This window comes from Monodelphis domestica, chromosome 4, assembly GCF_027887165.1.
Source record: "Monodelphis domestica isolate mMonDom1 chromosome 4, mMonDom1.pri, whole genome shotgun sequence".
In the NCBI taxonomy this organism is placed as follows: domain Eukaryota; kingdom Metazoa; phylum Chordata; class Mammalia; order Didelphimorphia; family Didelphidae; genus Monodelphis; species Monodelphis domestica.
The window spans coordinates 332,691,044-332,714,013 of NC_077230.1; the positions used below are offsets into that span (position 1 = coordinate 332,691,044).

Below are 22,970 nucleotides of genomic sequence, written 5' to 3' on the forward strand. Positions count from 1 at the left end.
AAGGTTGAAAGATTGCTCCATTTGTAAAAACTTGTGATAAATGTCCATCAATTCATAGGTTTTAAAAATGTCATACAGCAACTTGTGTGAAATATGATAGTGTGGTTTTTTTGCTATTGTAATTAATTGGGCTATTGAGAATTTTGGGGATATTGATACCACATATTTGTAATACTGTTCAATTCATTTGTCATACTCACAGTAGAGCATAGCCAGATATTAAGAGGAAATGGATCTCATTTTTGGTGAGAAAGCCTTGCATTTTATATTTTCTTAGCTGACACAGAGTGTCAATGATTATAAGCTATATTTTTTAATTTTTAAAGCTCTTTTATTATTATATTTTTCTTGCATGTGCAATATACTTTTTCAGGTTTTTTTTATTTTTCTCTCCTTTTTATATTTGAAGCACATGTCACCAGCATTAAGATTTTCTTTAACTTTTTGACTTTTCAGTAATATAAGTTTAAGATACATTTGCCAATGCATACCCCAAAAAGCTTGTGACTATAAAAATGATGCCACTAATTATTTAAAAAATTATGGGACTTTGCTTAATGATTCTGTCTAATTCCAGGACAAGATATACACAACAGAGCCATTGCACAGGGCCAAAGAAAAGCCAATCCAGGATGGATTGATGCACTTCTAGGCCAAAACAAAGGTTTTGAAACTAGTGTGAGACTTGGGGTTGCGACACTTGACTTATGTTAAGATGTAGGCCTTCCTTGTGTCCACACTCACTCTGAAGATACTCACAGATGAGTATCCCCGAAACCTTGGCTCTGATAATCTGGTCCCCTTTTCTGCCTCTTATAGTGTGGTACCTTTCTGTAGTCCTGGTTATTGACTGGGTAAATGCATCATTGCTTAGATCATTTTGATTGGGCCCTGATTGAAGGACCTGTTATAGATTTATTTTTCTTTTACTTGGAATTTTTATACATAAGACTTTGATAGTCTATATTTTCATCCAGAAATTTTTCTTTTCTTTTTTATTTTTCTGATGTTTTTGTTAATTTCTCTTACCAATTGATTCATATACCTCATACCTCAGCCATGCATCCCTAAGTGATCCTGTATTTGTCAATCACCCTCTTAACGGGGGAATGTACAAAATATTAATATTTTAAATTGCAAAGTTTAAATTCCTTTTGAGAAGAATTTTAGGTAAAGAAGATGCTATCTCTCTGAATCCAGAAATTGAACTGTTGGAGAAGCCACCATGGAGAAGCCTCCAAACCAGACAGCTGCACAAAAACTGAAATTTGGGTGTGGTTGATTGAACATTTATTTGTATGTATACTTTCATGCCAAAGGGGACTGCCCCCTAACTGGCTTTTTGTCAATGCGTTCAGCAATTATTGGTTTTATTCTTTTTTTTTCTCTTATCCTCAAATTATTGTAATCTTTAAATTGATTATGTTTTCATGATCCTTTGGAGAAAAAAATTATTTTTTTTTTCAAACGATCAAAAGGGGTATGTAAAAAATAGACTCAAATTCAGGACTCCAATCCCCAGAATCCTTTGCTCCACTTCCCCAGAATGCTTTGTAATCTCACTGAATTCTCAGGTGGGCTGAGATCAAGAAGGGATTTAACCTGATTGCAAAGGCTTTTGTGGTCTCTTTTGGACTTCCGTTTTGGAGCAGACGCGGCTCTTCCATGATGTGAGATTATCTTGTCTAGGCCTCTCTGGCCTAGGTACCTGTTTCTTATCCTGTATTTTCTTTAATTCTTAATCTTTAATAAACCTCATAAAATATAATACTCCTTGTGGAGAGAAACTAATTTCTATCTGCCTCAGTCTCCCCTAAATTTTAATATTTACACATTGGTACATGTGAGATGCAGGAAGTGATATAAAAAACAATCTATATATTTTGCATCACTTCCTCTCTCCGGGCTCTTTTTCGCAGAGAGGTGGCTCTGGCTTTGTTGGTAGAGAGGTGACTGATGGTAGCATGCTGGGCATCTTGGCATCTTGGCGTGGCTGCAGCTATTGTCCAGGTTTGGCAGTGAGCGTCCTTGATACAATACTGGGAGAAGCTTAGTAGCGTAGTTCAGGTGAGGTGTCTTCCCTCAGCTCTCTTGGAGTTTAGGCCGATTCCTTTTTTTCCTTTATCTTTCCTAAAAACATCATCCTCCTAGGAGGCCCCTCATCTCAGAGGAGGCCTCGTGGCTGGAAGGTCTCTGAATTCCCCTTGGCTCAGGCTAGGCCAGAGAAATCTTATACCCTTTTCCCTCTCTCTTCTTCTTAATTCCTTCCCTCTATATTAATTAAATCACCATAAAATTCCCAAACTGACTTAAGTATTTTTATTGGAATTTGAATTAATCCCTGGTGACCAACTAAATTTATATTTCAGTCAAAAACCCCTAAATTTATCCCTTACACTACTCATTTGCTGCTGCATGAAGGTAGAGAAAAATCACAAAATTGTCAAATTTAGGTTACATAATCTCAACTAGGCCCTAATTGTTTTAAGGTAATCTTTCTGTACCTCCCTAATTAATTCACTATCTTACCCACCCCAGCAATTTTTCCAAACCTTTTCAGAATTACTCAAACCTCTTATAGTTCTCCCTTAGCCCCCTCTAAGCTGAGAAACTTGCCTCATATTCACTGGGGGGAAAAAAAAAACTGAGGTCATTTGCAAAGAGTTCCCTCTTTTCCTCACTTTATTTAATAACATCATCCAGATGCCCTCTGCACTATCTCCTCTTCCACCCCTACTCATATGAGAGGATAACCCTTATCCCTGCCAAGGCAAACCCCCTTTACAGGCACAAATGATCTCATTTCACTCAGTGTCTTCCATTAAATTGCCCTGTTAATCATCCCCACCCTCTATCTTATCTTCAATCTCTCCTTTTCTACTGGATGCCTCCCTTTGGGTACAAACGTGCCCAAATTTCCTCAGAAACCCTCATTCAATCTATCAATCTCTACTATCATCTCCTATCTCTTCTTTTGTGATTAAATTTCTTGAAAGGTTGATTGATATTTTCACTTCCTTTCCTCTCACTTTCTTCTCACCTCCCTACAGTCTAGCTTCCAACCTCATAGATATCCTCCCCCCAAGTTACTAATCATCTCTTAACTGCCAGATCTAGTGTCCTCTTCTTCATCCTTCTTGATCTCTCTGTAGCCTTTTATAGCTGATCACCCTTGTCTCCTTTATACTCTCTAAGTTTCCATCACACTACTCTTTTTTGGTTTTCCTCCTATACAACTGCTCCTTTTCCTGGATCTCCATTCAGATCACACTTACTAACTATGAGTGTCCTCCATAGCTCTTTCCTGGGCCCTCTTCTCGTGTCTCTCTATATTATTTCACTTGGTTATCTCATCAGCTTCCATGGATTCACTTATTACCATGCTATTGATTATCATATCTACTTATTCAGTACTAATCTCTCAACTCTATCTCCAACTGCCCACATTTAACTCCAAATGCCATTAGACATCTTGAACTGGATGTATTGTAAACATTCAATTCAACATGTCCAAATCTAAATTCATCATCTTTCTCTACAAAGCTTTCCCCTTTTCCAAACTTCCCCATTACTATCCTTCATCTCACCAGGGCACCACCATCCTCCTAGTCACCTAGGCTTGAAACCTACATGCCATCCAAATCCTCACTTTCACCCTCCATATCAAATGTGTCACCAAGTCTTGTCAATTTTACCTATAAAATTACTCATAGCCCATTCTTCCCACTGCTACAATACAGGTCCAAGGTCTCATCACCCCACACCTAAACTATTACAATAGCCTGGTGGGTTGGTCTCCCTGACACAAGTCTCTCCCCATTCCAGTCTATCTTTTCAAACTGATCTTTCTAAAGCATGACTCTAACTATACTACTCCCTTCCTCAACTATCATTTAATAAACTCTTTTAGTCCCCTATCACCTCCAAGATCAAATATAAAAATCTCTGTTGGGCATTCAAAGTCCTTCAAAACCTGGGCCCCTCCTACATTTCTAATATTTTTATAATCATTCACTCACACACTCTGTGATTCAGTGATCTCCTTGCTATTCCTCACACAAGACACCCCATCTCCCGATTCTGGGCATTTGCACTGGCTGTGGTCTCCCACACCTGGAATTCCTTCCCATATCATCTCTCTGACTTCCTTTAAATCCTATCTAAAATCTTCAGACTACAAGAAGTCTTCTCTAACTAGTGCCTTCCCGCTGTAAATTATCTCCAATTTATCCTGTATATCACTTATCTGTACATAGTGATTTGTACACTTTCCCTTTTAGACTGCAAACTCCATGAGAGCAGGAATTTGCCTTTTATTGAATCCCTTGTGCTTAGCACAGTGCCTGCCACATAGAAAGCATTTATTAAATGCTTGTTGATTGACAACTATATTGTTAAATTCTAGCTGCTGAAAGAAAGTTCAAAAAATCATAATTATAATAGAACTTTTAGAGCCAGGAAAAATCTTTTTTTTTTTTTTAGGTTGTCCTGAATGTTTGGCTTTTAATCAACATGTTTTTATTTTTTTTTTAATTTTATAGTATTTTATTTGATCATTTCCATGCATTTTTCATTAAAGACAAAGATCATTTTCTTTTCCTCCCTCCCACCCCCCGTGGCCGACGTGTGATTCCACTGGTATCATATGTGTTCTTGACTTGAACCCATTGCCATGTTGTTAGTATTTGCATCAGAGTGTTCGCTCCGAGTCTTTCCTCTGTCATGTCCCCTCAGCCATTGTAGTCAGGCAGTTGCTTTTCCTTGGTGTTTCTATTCCCTCAGTTTGTCCTCTGCTTTTGGATAGTGTTTTTTTCTCCTTGAATCCTGCAGATTGTGCAGGGACATTACACCACCACTAATGGAGAAGTCCATTACGTTCGATGATACCACAGTGTGTTTGTCTCTGTGTACAATGTTCTCCTGGTTCTGCTCCTCTCGCTCTGCATCACTTCCTGGAGGTTGTTCCAGTTCACATGGAAATCCTCCACTTTATTATTCCTTTGAGCACAATAGTATTCCATCACCAACATATACCACAATTTGTTCAGCCATTCCCCAATTGATGGGCATCCCCTCATTTTCCAATTTTTGGCCACCACAAAGAGCGCAGCTATGAATATTTTTGTACAAGTCTTTTTGTCCATTATCTCTTTGGGGTACAAACCCAGCAGTGCTATGGCTGGATCAAAAGGTAGACATTCTTTTATCGCCCTTTGTGCATAGTTCCAAATTGCCCTCCAGAATGGCTGGATCAGTTCACAACTCCACCAGCAATGAATTAATGTCCCTACTTTGCCACATCCCCTCCAGCATTCATTACTTTCCATAACTGTCATGTTAGCCAATCTGCTAGGTGTGAGGTGATACCTCAGAGTTGTTTTGATTTGCATCTCTCTGATTATAAGAGATGTGGAGCACTTCTTCATGTGCTTATTAATAGTTTTGATTTCTTTATCTGAAAACTGTCTATCCATGTCCCTTGCCCATTTATCAATTGGGGAATGGCTTGATTTTTTGTACAACTGATTTAGCTCATTATAAATATGAGTAATTAAACCTTTGTCAGAGGTTTTTATGAAGATTTTTTCCCAACTTGTTGTGTTCCTTCTGATTTTAGTTACATTGCTTTTGTTTGTACAAAAGCCTTTTAATTTGATGTAGTCGAAATTATTTATTTTACATTTTGTGATTCTCTCTATGTCTTGCTTGGTTTTAAAGTCTTTCCCTTCCCAAAGGTCTGACATGTATACTATTCTGTGTTTACCCAATTTACTTATGGTTTCCTTCTTTATGTTTAAGTCTTTCACCCATTTTGAATTTATCTTGGTGTAGGGTGTGAGGTGTTGATCAATTCCTAATCTCTCCCACACTGTCTTCCAATTTTCCCAGCAGTTCTTATCAAATAGTGAATTTTTGTCCCAAGACCTGGGATCTTTGGGTTTATCGTATACTATCTGGCTGAGGTCGCTTTCCCCCAGTCTATTCCACTGATCCTCCTTTCTGTCTCTTAGCCAGTACCAAATTGTTTTGATGACTGCTGCTTTGTAATATAGTTTGAGGTCTGGGACTGCTAGGCCCCCCTCATTAGTGTTTTTTTTTCATTATTTCCCTGGATATCCTTGATCTTTTGTTATTCCAAATGAACTTTGTTATGCTTTTTTCCAAATCAGTAAAGAAATTTTTTGGGAGTTCCATGGGTATGGCACTAAATAGATAAATAAGTTTGGGCAGGATAGTCATTTTTATTATGTTGGCTCGTCCTACCCATGAGCAGTTAATGTTTTTCCAATTGCTCAAGTCTAGTTTTAGTTGTGTGGCGAGTGTTTTGTAGTTGTGTTCATATAGTTCCTGTGTTTGTCTTGGGAGGTAGATTCCTAGGTATTTTATTTTGTCTAAGGTGATTTTGAATGGGATTTCTCTTTCTAGTTTTTGCTGCTGAGCTGTGTTGGAGATATATAGAAAAGCTGATGACTTATGTGGGTTTATTTTGTATCCTGCAACTTTGCTAAAGTTGTTGATTATTTCAATTAGCTTTTTGGTTGAATCTCTAGGATTCTTTAAGTAGACCATCATGTCATCTGCAAAAAGTGATAACTTGGTCTCCTCCTTGCCTATTTTGATGCCTTCAATTTCTTTTTCTTCTCTAATTGCTACTGCTAGTGTTTCTAGTACGATGTCAAATAATAGGGGTGATAATGGGCATCCTTGTTTCACTCCTGATCTTATTGGGAATGCTTCTAGTTTATCCCCATTGCAAATGATATTAGCTGATGGTTTTAGATATATACTGTTTATTATTTTTAGGAATGACCCTTCTATTCCTATGCTTTCTAGTGTTTTTAATAGGAATGGGTGTTGTATTTTATCAAAGGCTTTTTCTGCATCTATTGAGATAATCATGTGGTTCTTGTTGGTTTGCTTGTTAATGTGGTCAATTATGTGGATGGTTTTCCTAATATTGAACCAGCCCTGCATCCCTGGTATAAATCCTACTTGATCATAGTGGATGACCCTGCTGATCACTTGCTGAAGTCTTTTTGCTAGTATCCTATCTAAGATTTTTGCATCTATATTCATTAGGGAGATTGGTCTATAGTTTTCTTTCTCTGTTTTTGACCTGCCTGGTTTTGGAATCAGTACCATGTTTGTGTCGTAAAAGGAGTTTGGTAGAACTCCCTCTTTGCTTATTATGTCAAATAGTTTGTATAGTATTGGGATTAACTGTTCTCTGAATGTTTGATAGAATTCACTGGTGAATCCATCAGGCCCTGGGGATTTTTTCTTAGGAAGTTCTTTGATGGCTTGATGGATTTCATTTTCTGATATGGGATTATTTAAGAATTGCCAGGAAAAATCTTAAGAGATCATCAGATTGAACTCTGTACACATGGACCAAAACCTAGAGAGGTGACACAGTTTGCCCAGGCTAATCATTGCTCTAGCCAAATCAAAAATCTAATTTTCCTGATTTCCAGGCTAAGGTTTTTAAAAATTATTATTATTGTTATTATTACTACTACTCCCCTAGTTATATAATCAAATATAAACCATACTTTTTGTTGGCCTTTGGATTAAGATTATTATCTGAGATTACGCTGGTATGGGTGTTATATTCACAAATGCAGATCTCAATCTCATTCCTTCACAATCAAGAATTACTATGGTCAAAAAAGAAAAAAAAAGTATCGCCTAGTGACAAATCTGGTAATGAACTTTTAAAAATCTGACTAGTATTTCCCTAGTATGACAGACAACACAAGTTCATGAGGCCATATGTGAAGTCCTTTCTAGCCTCGTGAGATATACAAAAGTTTTTGTGTGCCACTAGCCAAGCCTTGGAGCACCCAGGGTTGCTTCCACACCTTGACAGAGACACAAAGGCAAACAAAGGCTTAAGAAGAAGACTTTGGTGGAAGGACACACACATTCATTTTGTATCTCCACAGTGTAATTTTGTCAATGTAGGGAATTTCTGAAATTCCCTCCATCTATGAAATTAGATAAGTTATAAGTTATAGTCTTAGAGTTACTTAGTGCACTGAGGCATTGACTTGCCTGTGATCACACAGCTAGTGAGAGGCAAAGCTAGAGAGTTTTATATCCAAGTCTACTATACTCCAAGGCCAATTTCTTATCAATGCATATGTAGCCTATAAAATTTCTGATTTTCCCATTTGTATATCAAACAAGAAAATTTTTATTTGGCTGATTAAGTATGGCACTAATCTCCATGTTACTCCTCAAACCAGACACTCCATCTCCCTTGACTTCTGCCTGACATTGCCCCTGTTGGTCCTCATGTCTGAATTCCTGGCTTCCCTGGTTTCTTTCAAGTTCCATCTCTAGCCCATCTTTTATCAGGAGCCTTTCCTGATCTCTCCATTGATTATTTCCAATTTATTCTGTATATATCTTTGTAGATATTTGCATGTTGTCTCTTTCACTAAATTGAGTTCTTGTGGAGTGTGGGACCTTTTCTGTGTGTGTATGTATGTGTTTTAATAATCCTCCTGTCTTAGAATCAGTGGATTCTAGGGTAGAAGAACAATAAGGGCTAAGCAATTGGGGTTAAGTGACTACCCCAGGATCACATAGCTAGGAAGTAGGAGGCCACATTTGAACCCTGGGCTTCCTGTCTCCAGGCCTGGCTTTCTATCCACTGAACCACTTAGCTGTTCCTTTTCCTTTCCTTTGTTCTAAGAAAGTGCTTTCTTGGTATAGTGCCTGGCATATAGAGAGCAGTTAATAATGCTTATTGAATTTCAAGAATTAGAGCAGCATGCATGGGATTGTACAGAGACCAACAATAAAAATTGAAAGGATAGAAGATGAAGCTGGCCAGAAGAGATTAGGTGAAATGGGGTCGGATTATAAAAATAATAACAGCAGCTGCAACTAAGGTTCACAGAACTCCAATTAAAAAAAAAAATCTCACATACATCTTCTCAGAGGTAGGAAGGAGGGATACGTCTAGTCCAGTGATGGTGAAATTTTTGGAGACAGAGTGCCAGGCCCTGCCCAGTCCAAGCACTTTATTCTCCACCAGCTCTGCTACCTGTGAGCCACTCACCTTTCCCCCTGTGTGCTCCCATTGGGCTGCTGGGCAGAGGAGCAGGTGATGTAAAAAAAGTCCTCTGGAATGGTGGTGGGGTGGGGGAAGGGAGCAGCTCTGCCCAAGTCCCTCTGCCTTTCTAGTTAGGGGTGGGGGACACTCTGTAAGCCATCTTTGGCACCTTTGCCATAAGTTCACCATTACTGTTCTAGATTCTAAGGGGAGTTGGACATTGAAAATTTTTGAACAGAAATAAAGATGAAGGGGAAGAACTCCAAGAGGGAAAGCACATAAGCCCACCAGCAAGAGCATTAAGGCTCCCTGCAGGAGCCTGTGTCCCCGAGTGGCCAGCGAGGCAGACTCACTCGAGACGGTCATGGGCGCAAAGGAGGAATCTTCAGACCACGACGACTCCTTGACGCCCTGGGCGCCACCGCAGTCTCTCACTGTGAACTCGGTTTCCAGCTTTCTGCCTCCAACTCTACCTAGCTAGAAATCTATGTTGCCACGGGAACAGGTAAACGTCCGGGGTGTATACGTCACTTCCGCTTCCGTGAAGACCGACAACTCTTCCTCTCCCTTCCCCCTACACCCACGCCGCCCCGCCCTCGTCTCCTGGGGCCGAGTGTCCTTTCCTCTGGGAGTTTGAGTGAGGAGGAACTCGTCCCGATGGGCCGCCCCTCGGCCGGCCTCAGGATTTTCACTTCAGCCGCCCAAAAAATCGTGGTGGGGGCGGCCTTCGACAGCTCCTGTCTCGTCCAGAGACGTTGGTTGTGTGAACTGCGCCGATGTTGGGACGGCCTGGATTGCCTTGTGTAGGTGCCTGGCCCGGCCGAAGGTGGGGCGCGGGGAGCTGCTCGGTGTGGTAGAGCGGGGAGGGCGCAGGCTGGGGCGGGCGCTCGGCCTCGCTCCGTCCGGCCCGCTTCGTAGCTGTGTGACCTCGGGGAAGTCATTGCACCCCTCAGGGCCTGGCCTCCTTCCCTGGTAAAACGTGGTTGAACCACCCAGCGGAAGGAAGGGTGGTAGGAAGAGGAAGAAACCGGAAGGGGGGGAGGTAAGAAGAAAGATTGACTGCGGAAGTTGGGGTCAGAAAAATTGACTTGAAATCCCAATCCTGTCCCCAGTTCATAGACTTAGGAAAAGTCGCACACTTTTTTGGACCTCACTTTCTTTTTCTAAAAAGTTAAGGTGTTGATTGGGCTAGATGTTCTCCAAAGTCCATTTGTTCCTAAAAAATCTTGACTAACTCGCATTTATAGAGTAATTCAAAGTTTTGCAAAACTTCTTACACGTTTTCTTACTTTTGATCCAATACTAACGTTACGACCTGACCAAGGTTACACAGGCTAGTAGTGTTTTGAGTCAGAATTCAAACCAAGGTTTTTCTGGCCCCAAATCTAACAACTCTGTCCATGCCACCTAGAATAATATATTATCCTCACTGGCCTTGCCTACCCCCTTTGAAAGGGGAGACCTGATGAGGTAATAGTGGTGAAATCTCTTTATAAATTATAGAGACCTGAACACAATCAAAGTGGCAATGGACGATAGAAATTATAGGATTTAGAGCTGTGGTTTATCCATGGTCATAGCTACTTATTTAATATACTGTGTGCCACACAGCTATGTGACCTAGAAGATAGAGTGCTGGGCCTGAAGCCAGAAAGACCAGAGTTCAAATATGTCCTCAGACACTCACTAGCAGTGTGACCCTGGACAAATCACTTAACCATTCTTTTGCCTTATCCACTGGATAAGGAAATAGCAAACCATTGGAGTATCTTTGCTAAGAAAACCTCATACTAGGTCACAACTAAATGCCTAACCAGTGCCATCCATTTGGTTCTTCTTTTGTAATCCTTTTTACAAGATCTGAAGCCACCCTGTCTCTATAGACCATATCTTAGAAGCATAAATTTAGGGCTGAAAATAAGGAAGACCAAAACTCATTTTTACTAAAATTGCTCTTACATCTCCCACTTCCCATAGTATCAGTTACATAGTAATAATACAAATAGCTAGGATTTGTGACATTTTAAAGTTTGCAATTTTGCAAATTATCTAATTTGATCCTTACAATCCTGTGCCTTAGATATTAGATAATTATATATTCTCATTCTGCATATGAGGAAACTGATGACAAGGATAAGTGACTTGCCCAGGATTACACAACTAAATGTCCAAGGCATGTTTTGAAGTAGTAGCTTTTACTTAACAGATCATAATTGGATCATTAGAAGTCAGCCAGTCAGAGGTACCAGGAGTCACAAAGTCCAAAGTTCCAATCTGTCCTCTGACTTAGTTGTTTGACTGATACTTTACTTATTTGCTTATTTCCTCATTTACAAAATTGATAATAATAGTACTTCCTTCCCACAGTTGTGAGGTCAAAATTAGATATTTGTAAAGTGCTTTGCAAACCTTAAGTGTTAAGAAAAATGCTTTTTGGGCACTGTAGTTTAATAGAGCTCTGGGTTAATGAAGATGGCAATGTTCTGGTTCTGACTTCATCATTAGTTATTGCTGTGAACTGTTACTCCTTTCTTTAAAAGGATGACCTATAATGACCCTTCCAGTACTAAGATTCTATTTACTCTAAGCAGAGTAAAGAGAGAAAAAAGTTGAGAACATGAGTAGTATGGTGTTGAGAATTAACATAGCTAGACTCATTTTTATAAAAATGAAGAGAGCATGGAATGGAGTTACCTTAAGGATAGTAAGACCAGATTATGGAATATAGAAAGCCAGGCAGAAATGTTTTGATTTGTTTTCAGTAGGAAATAAGAGAACTAGTGGAGCTTCTTAGCAGAAGAGTAGCATAATTAACGGCAGCAATATTTAAGGAAATCTGATGATAGTATACAGTATAAAGAGTGGAGTCAGGAATCCAAGCAATTGCAACAGCTTTTCTCTTAGTAATCCCCATGTAAAGGATTGAAGGATCTAAATGCAGTAGAAATATAGTGGAAGAGATATTTAGTAAGAAAAAAAGTTAGGATTGATTAGCTGACCTAATCTGAGAAAAGATCAAGAAAGATAAGTCAAACATGGCTCTAAGCTTCAAGGTGACATGTGAGGACAATGGTACATTTCCATTGAAATTTTGACTACCCCTTATCCTGTTTCTTACTATCTACCTATCATACCAGGTGTAAAGACATTATTTTAAAATGTACAAGTGTAAGAAACAACTTTTAGTTCCATCTTAAAATTTTAGGCAGTATTAGCTCAGCTTACCTACTGACATGTTAGAAAATTTCTTTAGCAATTTACCACCAGCCTGTTTCCATTGGGCAGTTACTTCATTATATAGAATTCAGAAGTTCTAATTATCATCCCAGTCTCTTTAGTCAATTTTGATGTAAGCCAGGAGATAATACAGTGTCATTCAACTGAGCACTTAAATGTGCTATTTAAAAAATCAGTGAAACATCATGGCATATTGGCTCAGAATCTGAAAGACCCAAGTTCAAATAATGACCCTGATACTTAAATAGCTGTCATTCTGGCAAGGTACTTAATTAACCCTTTTTATACCTATTTCTTTAGATGCAAAAGTGTTAGACTAGATGGCCTGCAAGGTTCCCTCCCTTTATAGCTCTATCTGCCACTTAATCCCCCCCCACAAAAATACCTCCCTAAATGACATATGGTTATATTGGGGTCTTAAAAACCTTATGCAAGTGGAGATCGGGTACCAGCCTAATGATAGACAGTGAACCATTTACTTATTTTCTGTGAACATATTATATCCCTCTCCTTAGAATGTAAGCTCCTTGAGGGCAGAATCTCTACTAGATTTAAGTCCAGGTTCCACTATTAAGGGTATGACCTTGAACAAGGTAATTAACCTGCTACACCTGTTTCCTTATTTGTAAAAGGAATGATAAAGACCTGATAGGTCTGATATGGAAAGATAAGTAGGAAATTAGCAGAAACATATACATAGCCAAGATCCATCCAATAGGATCAAAAGATACAAATAGTTCTCAGAATTGAAATTGATAAAAACCATGTGAAAGAATGAGATCTGACTTCATACTTGCCAATTGGCAAAGGTTGCCACATAATACTGAAAGTGAACTGGGTGTGGCCCAAAAGATCCCTTCAAGTTGTAAAATGGCTAGCAATTCGTGGGTTGTTTTGAATTATAGTATTTAATAAATGTGAGTTACTAATACACCAACATTTAATTGTAAACATAAGTCCCATCAATGACATTGAACTATGTCACCCAACTTCTTAGCATCCAGGCAACTAAACAGTACAAATTGCAGAGAATGAGAACAAATTTTTCAGCTGTCTCTATACAAAAGAAAATCACAGAAATGATCCTGAAGGAAAAACTTTCCTCACACCGTTAGAACAATTTTTAAACCAGACTTCAAAGTGAGGTTAAACATGAATGACAGCTTTTAGTTCTAGGTTTATGAAAACATGCTAAGAAATTAAGAACTAGCTGTCATTTAAAAAGACAAACTATAAGTTAAGACAAATCTCCCCCTTTGTTAAAATGTTTGAATAAGATCCTTTTTTTCTAGTATGATTACACTAAGGTTTCTTTGTAATGTTTGAAGGTTGATATGAATTTATTTGGGGGTGAGGGCATAAGGCAATAGTGCATAACCTTTTTTGTGTTGGGGATCTCTTTGGCAGCCTGGTAAAACCTATGAATCTCTTTCTCAGGTTTTTCAAAACATAAAATATATAGGATTTAAACAGAAACCAATTTTACTAAAATAAAGATGTTTTCTTTCTCCTAGCTTGATGGATCTGTGGGGCCCATGTTAAAGACCTCTTATTAAAGACTGTAGTTAGTATTTTAAGAGGCACCCTTATTCCAACTAATCACAATGTTGATTCTTATTCAGAATAGTATCTTAAAGTATAATTCATAGATTAAAATTTAGTCATACATTCTAAAGCCACTCATGAAATAAAGAGATACAACCTCAGTTACTTCATCATTCTATTTATTACATGTATGAATATTAACATCTCACGGTATCTGATTTATCATCTAATCCAGTCAAAATCAACAAAGGAAAAGATTAACCATGCTTCAAAATGAACATTCTTACATTTCCCCTTTGACTTAAAATAAAAAATGTTATGTTCATCTGCTTTAAATTGTTGACAGTTTGAAAAATGTCATAAAAATCACCTTCAACTACTAAATATACTTGTTTGTTAAATGTTTGATGGCACTGGTATCCACTTTTAAGAATAAAAGTTGCTTCATTTGTTTCTGTCAAACTGACATTTTGGTTTTTGTTTTTTAAATAATCTGGATATGTATGCAAGTTTGTCCTGTTGAGTTTAAAACTTTTTTTTTTTGAAATCTAGACTTTACTATTGAGAAAGGTCCTGCAGTGCTGATATCCCCTCTTTTGATGGATGAAAATTAACTTCAGGTTCGTTTGGTTTTTGTTTTCTTTTTTAATCATGGGAGGCTACTAGTAAAAAGGTCTATGTTGAGGTCGCTGTTTAATTCCACCCAATAAAAAGTACAGAAACACTGTCTTTATTTGATGGTGTGCATAAACATTACACTCCATGGATAGCAAAAATATTTTTATTTATAATTTACAGTTCCACAAGTGAAAATTGTACATATTTTACACATACAATTTCATTTTGTTAAATTTGCACGCATCTACAGAACTTTCACACAACGAGCACCTGAAACTGTGCAGGCAGTAGGAAATGCAAATACTAAAATGTATTTATTAACCAAATGATAGCTAAGGACCCTGCCTCAGCTAAGTAATTTATATATATATACTTATATATATATACACATATATAAAAATTCCTCACCTTCTAGATTCAACTATAACACAGCAGCTCCTTTTTTTTTTTTAAAGAAAAACATACCTCTCATTTTATTTAAACTGACTCAACTGTATCAGGTTCTGTTTTAATTTCAGTAGATATAGCTACGCTTTCATCTGTACAGGCTGGTGGGACATCAACTGGTTCTTCTTTAACTTTGGAACTTTCACAGGGTTCCTGCAGTTCTTTTTTGACAATGTTCAACATAATATTCAAGGGATTTTCAACAGGTGTCTTGCTGGGAGATGGTGTACAATCAAATGAAGACGTCTACAAAATTAAGAGTATCACCCAACTATTAGTATATGTTCACAACTATCAATGCTAAATTTCTTACAGATCTAAATTGTATTAATTGGAGGAAAAATTACATAAGCTATAACAGAAATGCCTTCCCTATGCTCTCGCCAAAGTGCTAACAATAAGTACCATTAAGAATCATGTCTGGGCAGTTAGGTGGTACAGTGGACAATGTTCCAGGCCAGGAGTCAGGAACTCATTTGCTGAATTTAAATCTGGTCTCAGACACTAGCTGTGTGATCCTGGGTAAGTCATCACTTAACCCTGTTTGTTTCAGTTTCCTCATGTAAAAAATGAATTGGAGAAGGAAACAGCAAACCACTACAGTACCTCTGCTAAGAAAACTCCAAATGGGACCAAAAAGAACAACAAAAACTATGCCAATGGCTACAGAGTAATAAACAGGTTGGTCTGGAATATCCTCAGGTTTCCATTTAAGAAGGAAAATAGGTATCCCATACTATTCTAGAAGAGCTCAAAGGAAATATTCACTTTAGGCTTCATCGATAAAGATGCATTTTAGTTGGGCCTACGAGGAAGGGTACGATTTCAGCAGGTCAAAGTATGGGAAAGGCCATTTCAAATATCAGAAACTTGAGTTTGGCTAGAACATGGGCTATGCATTCGGACAGGTGAGTGAGGTAGAGAGGTGAGTGATAACTGAAAATGCAGATTTCATTTAGTCCAATCTCTTAACTCTACAGATAAGGAAAGTGAGGTCTGAAAAAAAAAAGTGACTAGTACCAATGGCAGAGGGAGGCTTTGGACCTAAATCCTATCCCTTTTCAAAGCCAAAATTCTTTCCATCACACCAGGCTGTGGGCCTAAAATGCCGGGAAGGAGTTGAGACTTATATGACAATAATAATTGAATTAAGCATCAAGAAGAAATATTTAAGATGGAGGGGAAAAGATTAGTTTTTAAAAATTATTATTAGAGTCTCAAACTTTTAAGAGGTAGAAAAGACTACATTTTACATGAAGAAAGTAAGGCCCAGAAGTTGTGTTAAGACCAAGATCACACAGAAAACAACTAGAAATGGGATCTCCTTAAAAAGCCCACCCATTTTCTTAGTCTATACTAGATTGGCTTCAAAAGCCTTTAAAAAAAAAAGGCAGGTGGTAATGTTAATTAAAATGACACAAGGCAAAAGGTGAAGTCAATAGAATTTAGGGGCTTAATAGGTGTAGAGAATGGGAAAAATAAAACCTAATAACTAACCAAAAAAAAGATCAGAAATAGGAGGAAGAGCTGGGGAAAGATCCAGTAATCATCAGCACAAACAAGAGCCATAAGATGTTTATACCAGTGTTTGTTTCTTAAATACCTTTTTACAATACCATAAATCAAGTTAAGATTTGGACAAGAGGTCAATCTCATATCCCATACTCTACATGATTATTTTACCAAAATTAGAAAAAGAAAACCCTATTGATCTCTTTACTATATCAGTCTCTCAACTCCATTTCTACCTTTGCTTCCCCCTTCTGATATATCAACATTTAAAATGCTAGAAACAAAAGACATGGGGAAAAAAGTCCTTATTAGTATCCAAGACTCCAAATCTAATCTGTTACTGAAAATTCTTTTCCAATTCTACCATTCTCATAAACAATCATTCTCAGGCCTCAAAATAGAAAAAATAAATATATGTATTTTATATTTCACTAGGGGAAAACTACTTAAGAGAAAAACTAACATGAATTTGCCTTATGTTAATATATAAACACAACCAAACAAGTTCAAAAGAACTTACATTTTGATAATCTTCATAACATGATGGATGGTAAATCTGAAACAAGGAGGAAGAATTAAGTTATGTTTATTATCTTCACATATACATTTATTGCAAATGAAAGTAATCTGAGCAAAGAAATTTTATCTACTAAATTTTTTTAGTCTTAATTATTAAGTAGCTAGAAATTAAGTTACTTTTTTCTTCCCTCTCACAATATAGTCACCAATATTTTGGATACTAAGATGTGTTACACAATAATGAAATACAAAAACATACTAATTTTGTTGTCACAATCCAATTTTAAAATTCTTAATTATGAGCTTTACATTTCCAAATAACCAAAAATAATGACTGCACACATTTTCAGTACTTCTAACATCAAGAGGATGCAAAATTACCTTTCCATCTACTCGGATAGCATTTTTTAGATGCCATTCTTCCTCCTCTTCATCCCAGTATTGTTCAAATTGCTCCTGACATATTTCACAGCTCTGAAAATAGGATAAATAAAATAAAGATAACATGCTAGTAATCCCACTGTCAAAATAATTTCATTAAGTATAAGAAGGAATTTAACAGTTCTATAAATGTCATTAAGAGAATTTATAATATTTCAAATGATAATTTTTACAAAACTGTTTCTTTTTTAGCAAAAGTACACATCAGTTAAGAATTCTTAGAAATTTTTTAAATTCCTAATAAGAATCACACAGTAAAAGGAGATCTGTGTGAAGACCAAAAAGGTAATAGAACCAAACTTCATTATTCCTATCTTTCTGAAACTCAGTGTAGATCAGGAGTAAAAACTTTCATACATGCTTCCCTTACCTCTACTGCCCCAGCTGGTCCAGCAGGGACACTCTGAAACTCCTTTTCTTTAGCAGCTTCTTGGGTTTTCAACACAACCTCTTCATGTACCTTTTCAAAGAATTGGCTCTTTGCACGTTCCTCCAAATCAGCTATTTCCTCAAATTCTATCCAGTCCTTAAAAGAAGATTAACATAAACAATTAAAATACTATTTCTTCCATTGAGTGCTAACATTTTATGGGGGTATCAACATGTCACCAGCACTCCTGTGCAGCCTGAAACAGATTAAAATGCATTTGGGAAATATTAAACAAAATAAATAAAAAGACAATAAAACAGATATTACATTTTAAAACCATGTTGGTATATGGCCCACAAGGATCCATAGTTACAAATTAGTAGCCCTATTTTTATTTGAGTTTGACACCATTGCCTTTATACCATCAGAAAAGAGACAGCCAGGGTTCTCAAAGTTTATTCAAATAGAACCCTCCTGTAGGAGTCTCAACCAATGGGAAAAGCTTTGGGAACATGTCTGACAAAGTTGAGAGTTTCATCTCCTGAAGAATATCCCTCTAAGTAATGAGAAATCTTTGAACATGGCAAAAAAAAAAAAAATATATATATATATATATGTATTTGACCAGGTATATAAATGTAAGTGATGTAAAATCATTTGTTAATCCTTAAAGATGAGGAAATTCAGGCCTAGCCAGATTATGTAACTTGCTTTAGGTTTACACAGCTAGGTGGCAGCAGAACTAAAACCATAACCCAAGTCTCTAGCTCCAGGGCAATGTTTGTTGTTCATGATGCTGCTCTTTTTTCTTCAGTCCAGTGTTCAAAGGACAGAATAAAGAGACTTCAGATTTTTAGCCTAAGCTCTACCACTAATCTATTAGTTTGAGGCAAATGGCTCCATCTCTCTCAATTACATTTTCCTAACTAGGAAGTGAGGAAGTCAAACTAGATTAGGGATTCTTAACCCAGAATCTTAAAGTTTTCAAAGTATTTTGATATGAGTGTTTCAACATGACTGCTTTCCTTTGTAATCCTGTGTTTCAGATTTTACCAGATTGTCAAAGGGTACATGACACAAAAAAGTTAAAAATTCTCTTTTCAGCTCTAATTTTTTTTAACTATTTCAAAATACCAGAATTAAGGTAAGCTTGTCTAAATATCAGTTTTACATATAGGATCATAATGCATTCAGAATATTAACAAACTATAGGTGAGTTTTAGAAAGCAAAAGTATTCAATTTAATAAACTTTGATTAACCATCCCTGTGCTAAGTAAGCACTAGTCATAAAGACAAAAACAGAAAATATTCCCCAACCTTAAGGAGCTTATTTATTTATTCAATCTTCATACATATATCCATACTCATTTCCCAAAGACAAAATCATAAAAAATTCACTTGAATGCTATGATAAAAATAAAAAAATATACTATATATAGATTACTTACAGTTAAACTGTAGTACCACCTCCTATGAGTAACTTTTCTGCTAACATCCTTTTCAGTTCTATTTTGTCGATAATGCCAGTCCAAATGGTCTGCATAGACATCAGTCTGTGATGTTGTAAACCTCATTCCACAAGAATAACACTGGATACCAGTATATAGTCGATTTATAACACTATCATAACGCCTATTTAAAAAGAAAAAAGCATCCTTGCAGTTTTCATAAGGTAAATTAAAATTATTATAATTTATTTTCATACTAAAAATATCACAAATTATAATCATATTCTTCAATATTATGATAATAGTGGCAATAGAAAGATGAATGGTGAGAAAAGGCCAAAAAATATTGCCAGTGATGGCTTTTGTATTTTTAAAAAATGGCAAGAAAAAAAACAGATTACAGAAGTTTAGAAAAGGAGGTGAACCAGTCATATACAAACAAGTAGAGCTGAAAAGCCAGTGCTGCACTGGTACACAACACAAAATATTACACTTGATAGGAAAGCCTCCAGTACAATGAGTGGATCCTCTAAAAAGGATTTCTAGAATGGCATGGATGGCTTTCATTCTGGACCAATTCACATAAATAACTCACATTCACAATAATACTTTAAAGTTTACAAATTCTATGAGGTAGATAATGCAAGTATTATTACCTTCCCCTTTTTACAGATTAGAAAACTCCTCTAAGAAATGCAACTAGAAAGTATCTCTGAGTATGACTTGAACCCAAGTTAAGACTTTCTACTATGGCATGGATCCTCAGAATACATATTTCCCAAATAATCCATTGCAATTTACTAACAGGTTTTTTAAATCACCCTCGCCTTCTGTCTTAGAATCAATATTGTATTTTGGTTCCAAGGCAAAAAAGCAAGTAAAGGCTAAGCAATCAGAGTTACATGATATCCTAGGGTCACTGAGTTAGGAAGTGTCTGTGGTAGAATTTGATTCACAACCTCCCATCTCCAGGCCTGGCTTTCAATCCACTGAGACACCTAGGTGTTCCCTTTGCCAACAGGTTTTAATACATCATTCTCATGGTACACCCTGGATTAAAAAAACTTGGGCAAATGTTATATTGTGGGCCCCCCTCTCTTTCCTTTAGTTGTGAGCCTGTTCTAAAACTCCAGATTAAAAATAGCCCTGCCACCTGCCAGCTAATAAAACAACAGCTAAGCTATTCTTAGATTGGAAGCAATGTCAAGCCTGTAGACAACATAGTGGGTCCCAAGAGCCAGAATTTCATTCCCTGGAGCTTCTGAAGATTTAAGTAACTAAGCTACAATTTGAAAGAGGTCTACTGTAAAATAAGCCATATGAAAAGAGTAAATGAGAGGGCTAATTAGGAAGACTGAATGAAAAAAAAGAGAGATAATGAACAAGAAATCTTAAGTAATAGGTTTCCAAAAGCTATTTAAAATCCTTAGCCCTTTTTCCCCTGACTTCTAGGTGGTAAAAAGCTTTGTAAACAGGAAAATGATTACATAGTTTTTAGGTGGTGGTTGAGCTATTATATGCCAACATATCAAGACTAGTAATTAGTCAATGTAAGAATTAGTCAATTTAATCAATGACATATCACAAAACTTGAATAAAGTGTATAGTCTTAGAGAATTGCCTGAAGATCAGAAAGGTTCAATGACTTGCTTATGGTCACATATCTATTAAGTGACAGGAATTGAGCCCAGGTCAGGATCAACTCTTTTGATTATACCTTATACTCGTTCTTTTGAGAGATTAAGAGTCTAAATAAATAGCAATACTTAAAAGTTTATCACTCATACCAGCAGTCTCCAACCCTATATATAAATATAAATACTATCAGTACAACTGACCTGAAATCAGAAAGGAAAAAAGTAAATACAAAAGAGAAAATTTGGTTTAAACCCAACACATAAACAGGGACTGAACTTATCATGCCATCTATAGTAGGGTACATATTATATTACTAAGTGAATCTTCAAATACAATAATGGTAATCATCAACAGCAAAAAAAAGAGAATAGGTTTAAAATATCTTAAAAATATAATTGTTTTTGAAATATAATAAAGTGGAGTCATTTTATGATAAGCAGCACAAGTGATTTTTTTGGCATAATTACTTTTCAAGGCAAGACTTTAATGAATTAATATGGGTTATGTCATTACTATACATACTGTTTCAGTTCTTCAACTGTGAAATTAGTGAGGTCAGGAACATCTTGATCTTCACTTTGATCTTCTTCTTCTTCCTCAGGGGGAGGCTGTGTAGTAACTTCATTTACTTCTTTAATTTAAAAAGAACATACAGATTTTTAAAATGCATTCTGAAAATATTTAAATGACTTCCTTAAAGGGGAAAAATCAAATGTCATGAAACTCTAAACATGTTAAAATGCCAGTTTAGTTTTTTTTTTTAATGTGACAAAGATCAACAACTCAAATTTTAGAAAAATCTAGTTTGAAAGATTCTCGACAAATTGTGTTATAGTTTTAAACATAATTTATACATGAAAAATCATATATAGTTTAATATCCTCCCTAGCACCTAAACTCTTAAAGAGTTTCTCTAAGAATAAAGAAACATAAGTCTTTAATTCACAATTCAAAGAAGATTTGTGTTGTCAAAATACCAAAGTATACTTACGAGTTGTTGCTGAATCAGGTTGAGATAATTTAAGTATTCCTGTTTTTAGCAGTTTAGAAAACAGTTCATTGACATCAACCTGGCTGAGATGATTATCAGGATATGCTCGTGGAAGAGTACCTTAAAGTTGGAAGAAAAAAAGTACACTTTAAAGTAATTTCCAAAGGTAAGATCTATTAAATTCTTATTGCTTCCTTTTTGTTTAAGAAGACCCCCAACAATGAGCAAAGAAAGTGTACAAGCAAAGAACAGGAGGTTTTCCAGACCCTTTTTTTCTGGAGGGATACCTCACTACCACTATCACTAAGCATTCTACCCTTTTACTCCTCCTGTTCTTAACTGGGAAGTTAATGAATCAGTGGAACATACTACCCCAATTCTCTACAAGAGAACTGTATTTTACTCCCCCACCACCAAAAGAAACATGCTTCTAACTAATGTGTTCAATGACAAATGCTAGGAAAAACAAAGCCAGGTTTACAATCTATTTTTCTCTATAAAATGCCTGTGCCACACTATATTCCTTTATCAGAAATGTGAGAGACAGAGAAAACCTGGAGTTACCTTTAAAGATGAAAATGCTAACTATAATAAACCAATTGAGAACCCCTGTCTTAAATTTCTACATAGAAACTACAACGCCCCCATGCCTATCTCACCACCATTACCCCTCCCCCCTTTGCCAAGAAAATAAAAACCTTAACCTAATTCTTTTCATTCTGAAAATTTCAAGAGGAAATATGTGCCATGGATATAACTATTCTCCTTGTATATAATGTATCTCTGATCAAAGGCTTGGAACTCAATTCTTTATATCATGAACAAAGGACTAGAAGCCAGAAGACCTATGAAAATACAATTCCAGTACTGTGTAGCCTTGGACAAGTCACTCAACTTCTGTGAGCTTCAGTTTCCTCATCTGTATAAAGGGTAATTCCCCAGCCTATCCAACACCAAGTTGTTGTGAGGTAATTTGTGAGAATGCCAAAATGCTTTTGAACTTTTAATTCCAATGACTGCTTAGAGAGTACATTAACCAGAAACATAAAATGGAATTTGGATAGGATTGCTCATGTCACCAGACTTTAGCAATTCCCACATTTTGTAATGTCTTACCACAGTGTGATGTTCTACTTCTG

The 22,970-nt window shown here is 36.6% G+C and overlaps 2 protein-coding genes across 7 annotated transcripts in view; both read right to left on the minus strand.

Moving 5' to 3' along the window:
• Positions 1–9,640, minus strand: part of ANKRD42 (ankyrin repeat domain 42) — a 175,765-nt gene extending 166,125 nt beyond the window's left edge. For all 6 annotated transcript variants that reach the window (XR_001622318.2, XM_056794905.1, XM_016421956.2 and 3 more), the window contains exon 1: positions 9,418–9,640. Coding sequence is in view for 5 of the 6 variants with exons in the window: in XM_056794905.1 (XP_056650883.1) it covers positions 9,418–9,430 (13 nt within the window). In the remaining variant the exon portion in view is untranslated. The remainder of the gene's footprint in view (positions 1–9,417) is intronic.
• A 4,971-nt stretch (positions 9,641–14,611) lies between these two features.
• The window catches only part of PCF11 (PCF11 cleavage and polyadenylation factor subunit), a 32,919-nt gene continuing 24,560 nt past the window's right edge, over positions 14,612–22,970 (minus strand). Inside the window, exons 10-16 of the mRNA XM_007490882.3 lie at positions 21,832–21,951; positions 21,363–21,471; positions 19,203–19,386; positions 17,754–17,909; positions 17,324–17,416; positions 16,944–16,979; positions 14,612–15,157 (exon numbers count right to left, since the gene is read on the minus strand). Of these exons, the coding sequence (XP_007490944.1) occupies positions 14,942–15,157; positions 16,944–16,979; positions 17,324–17,416; positions 17,754–17,909; positions 19,203–19,386; positions 21,363–21,471; positions 21,832–21,951 (914 nt within the window). The 3' untranslated portion in view covers positions 14,612–14,941. The remainder of the gene's footprint in view (positions 15,158–16,943; positions 16,980–17,323; positions 17,417–17,753; positions 17,910–19,202; positions 19,387–21,362; positions 21,472–21,831; positions 21,952–22,970) is intronic.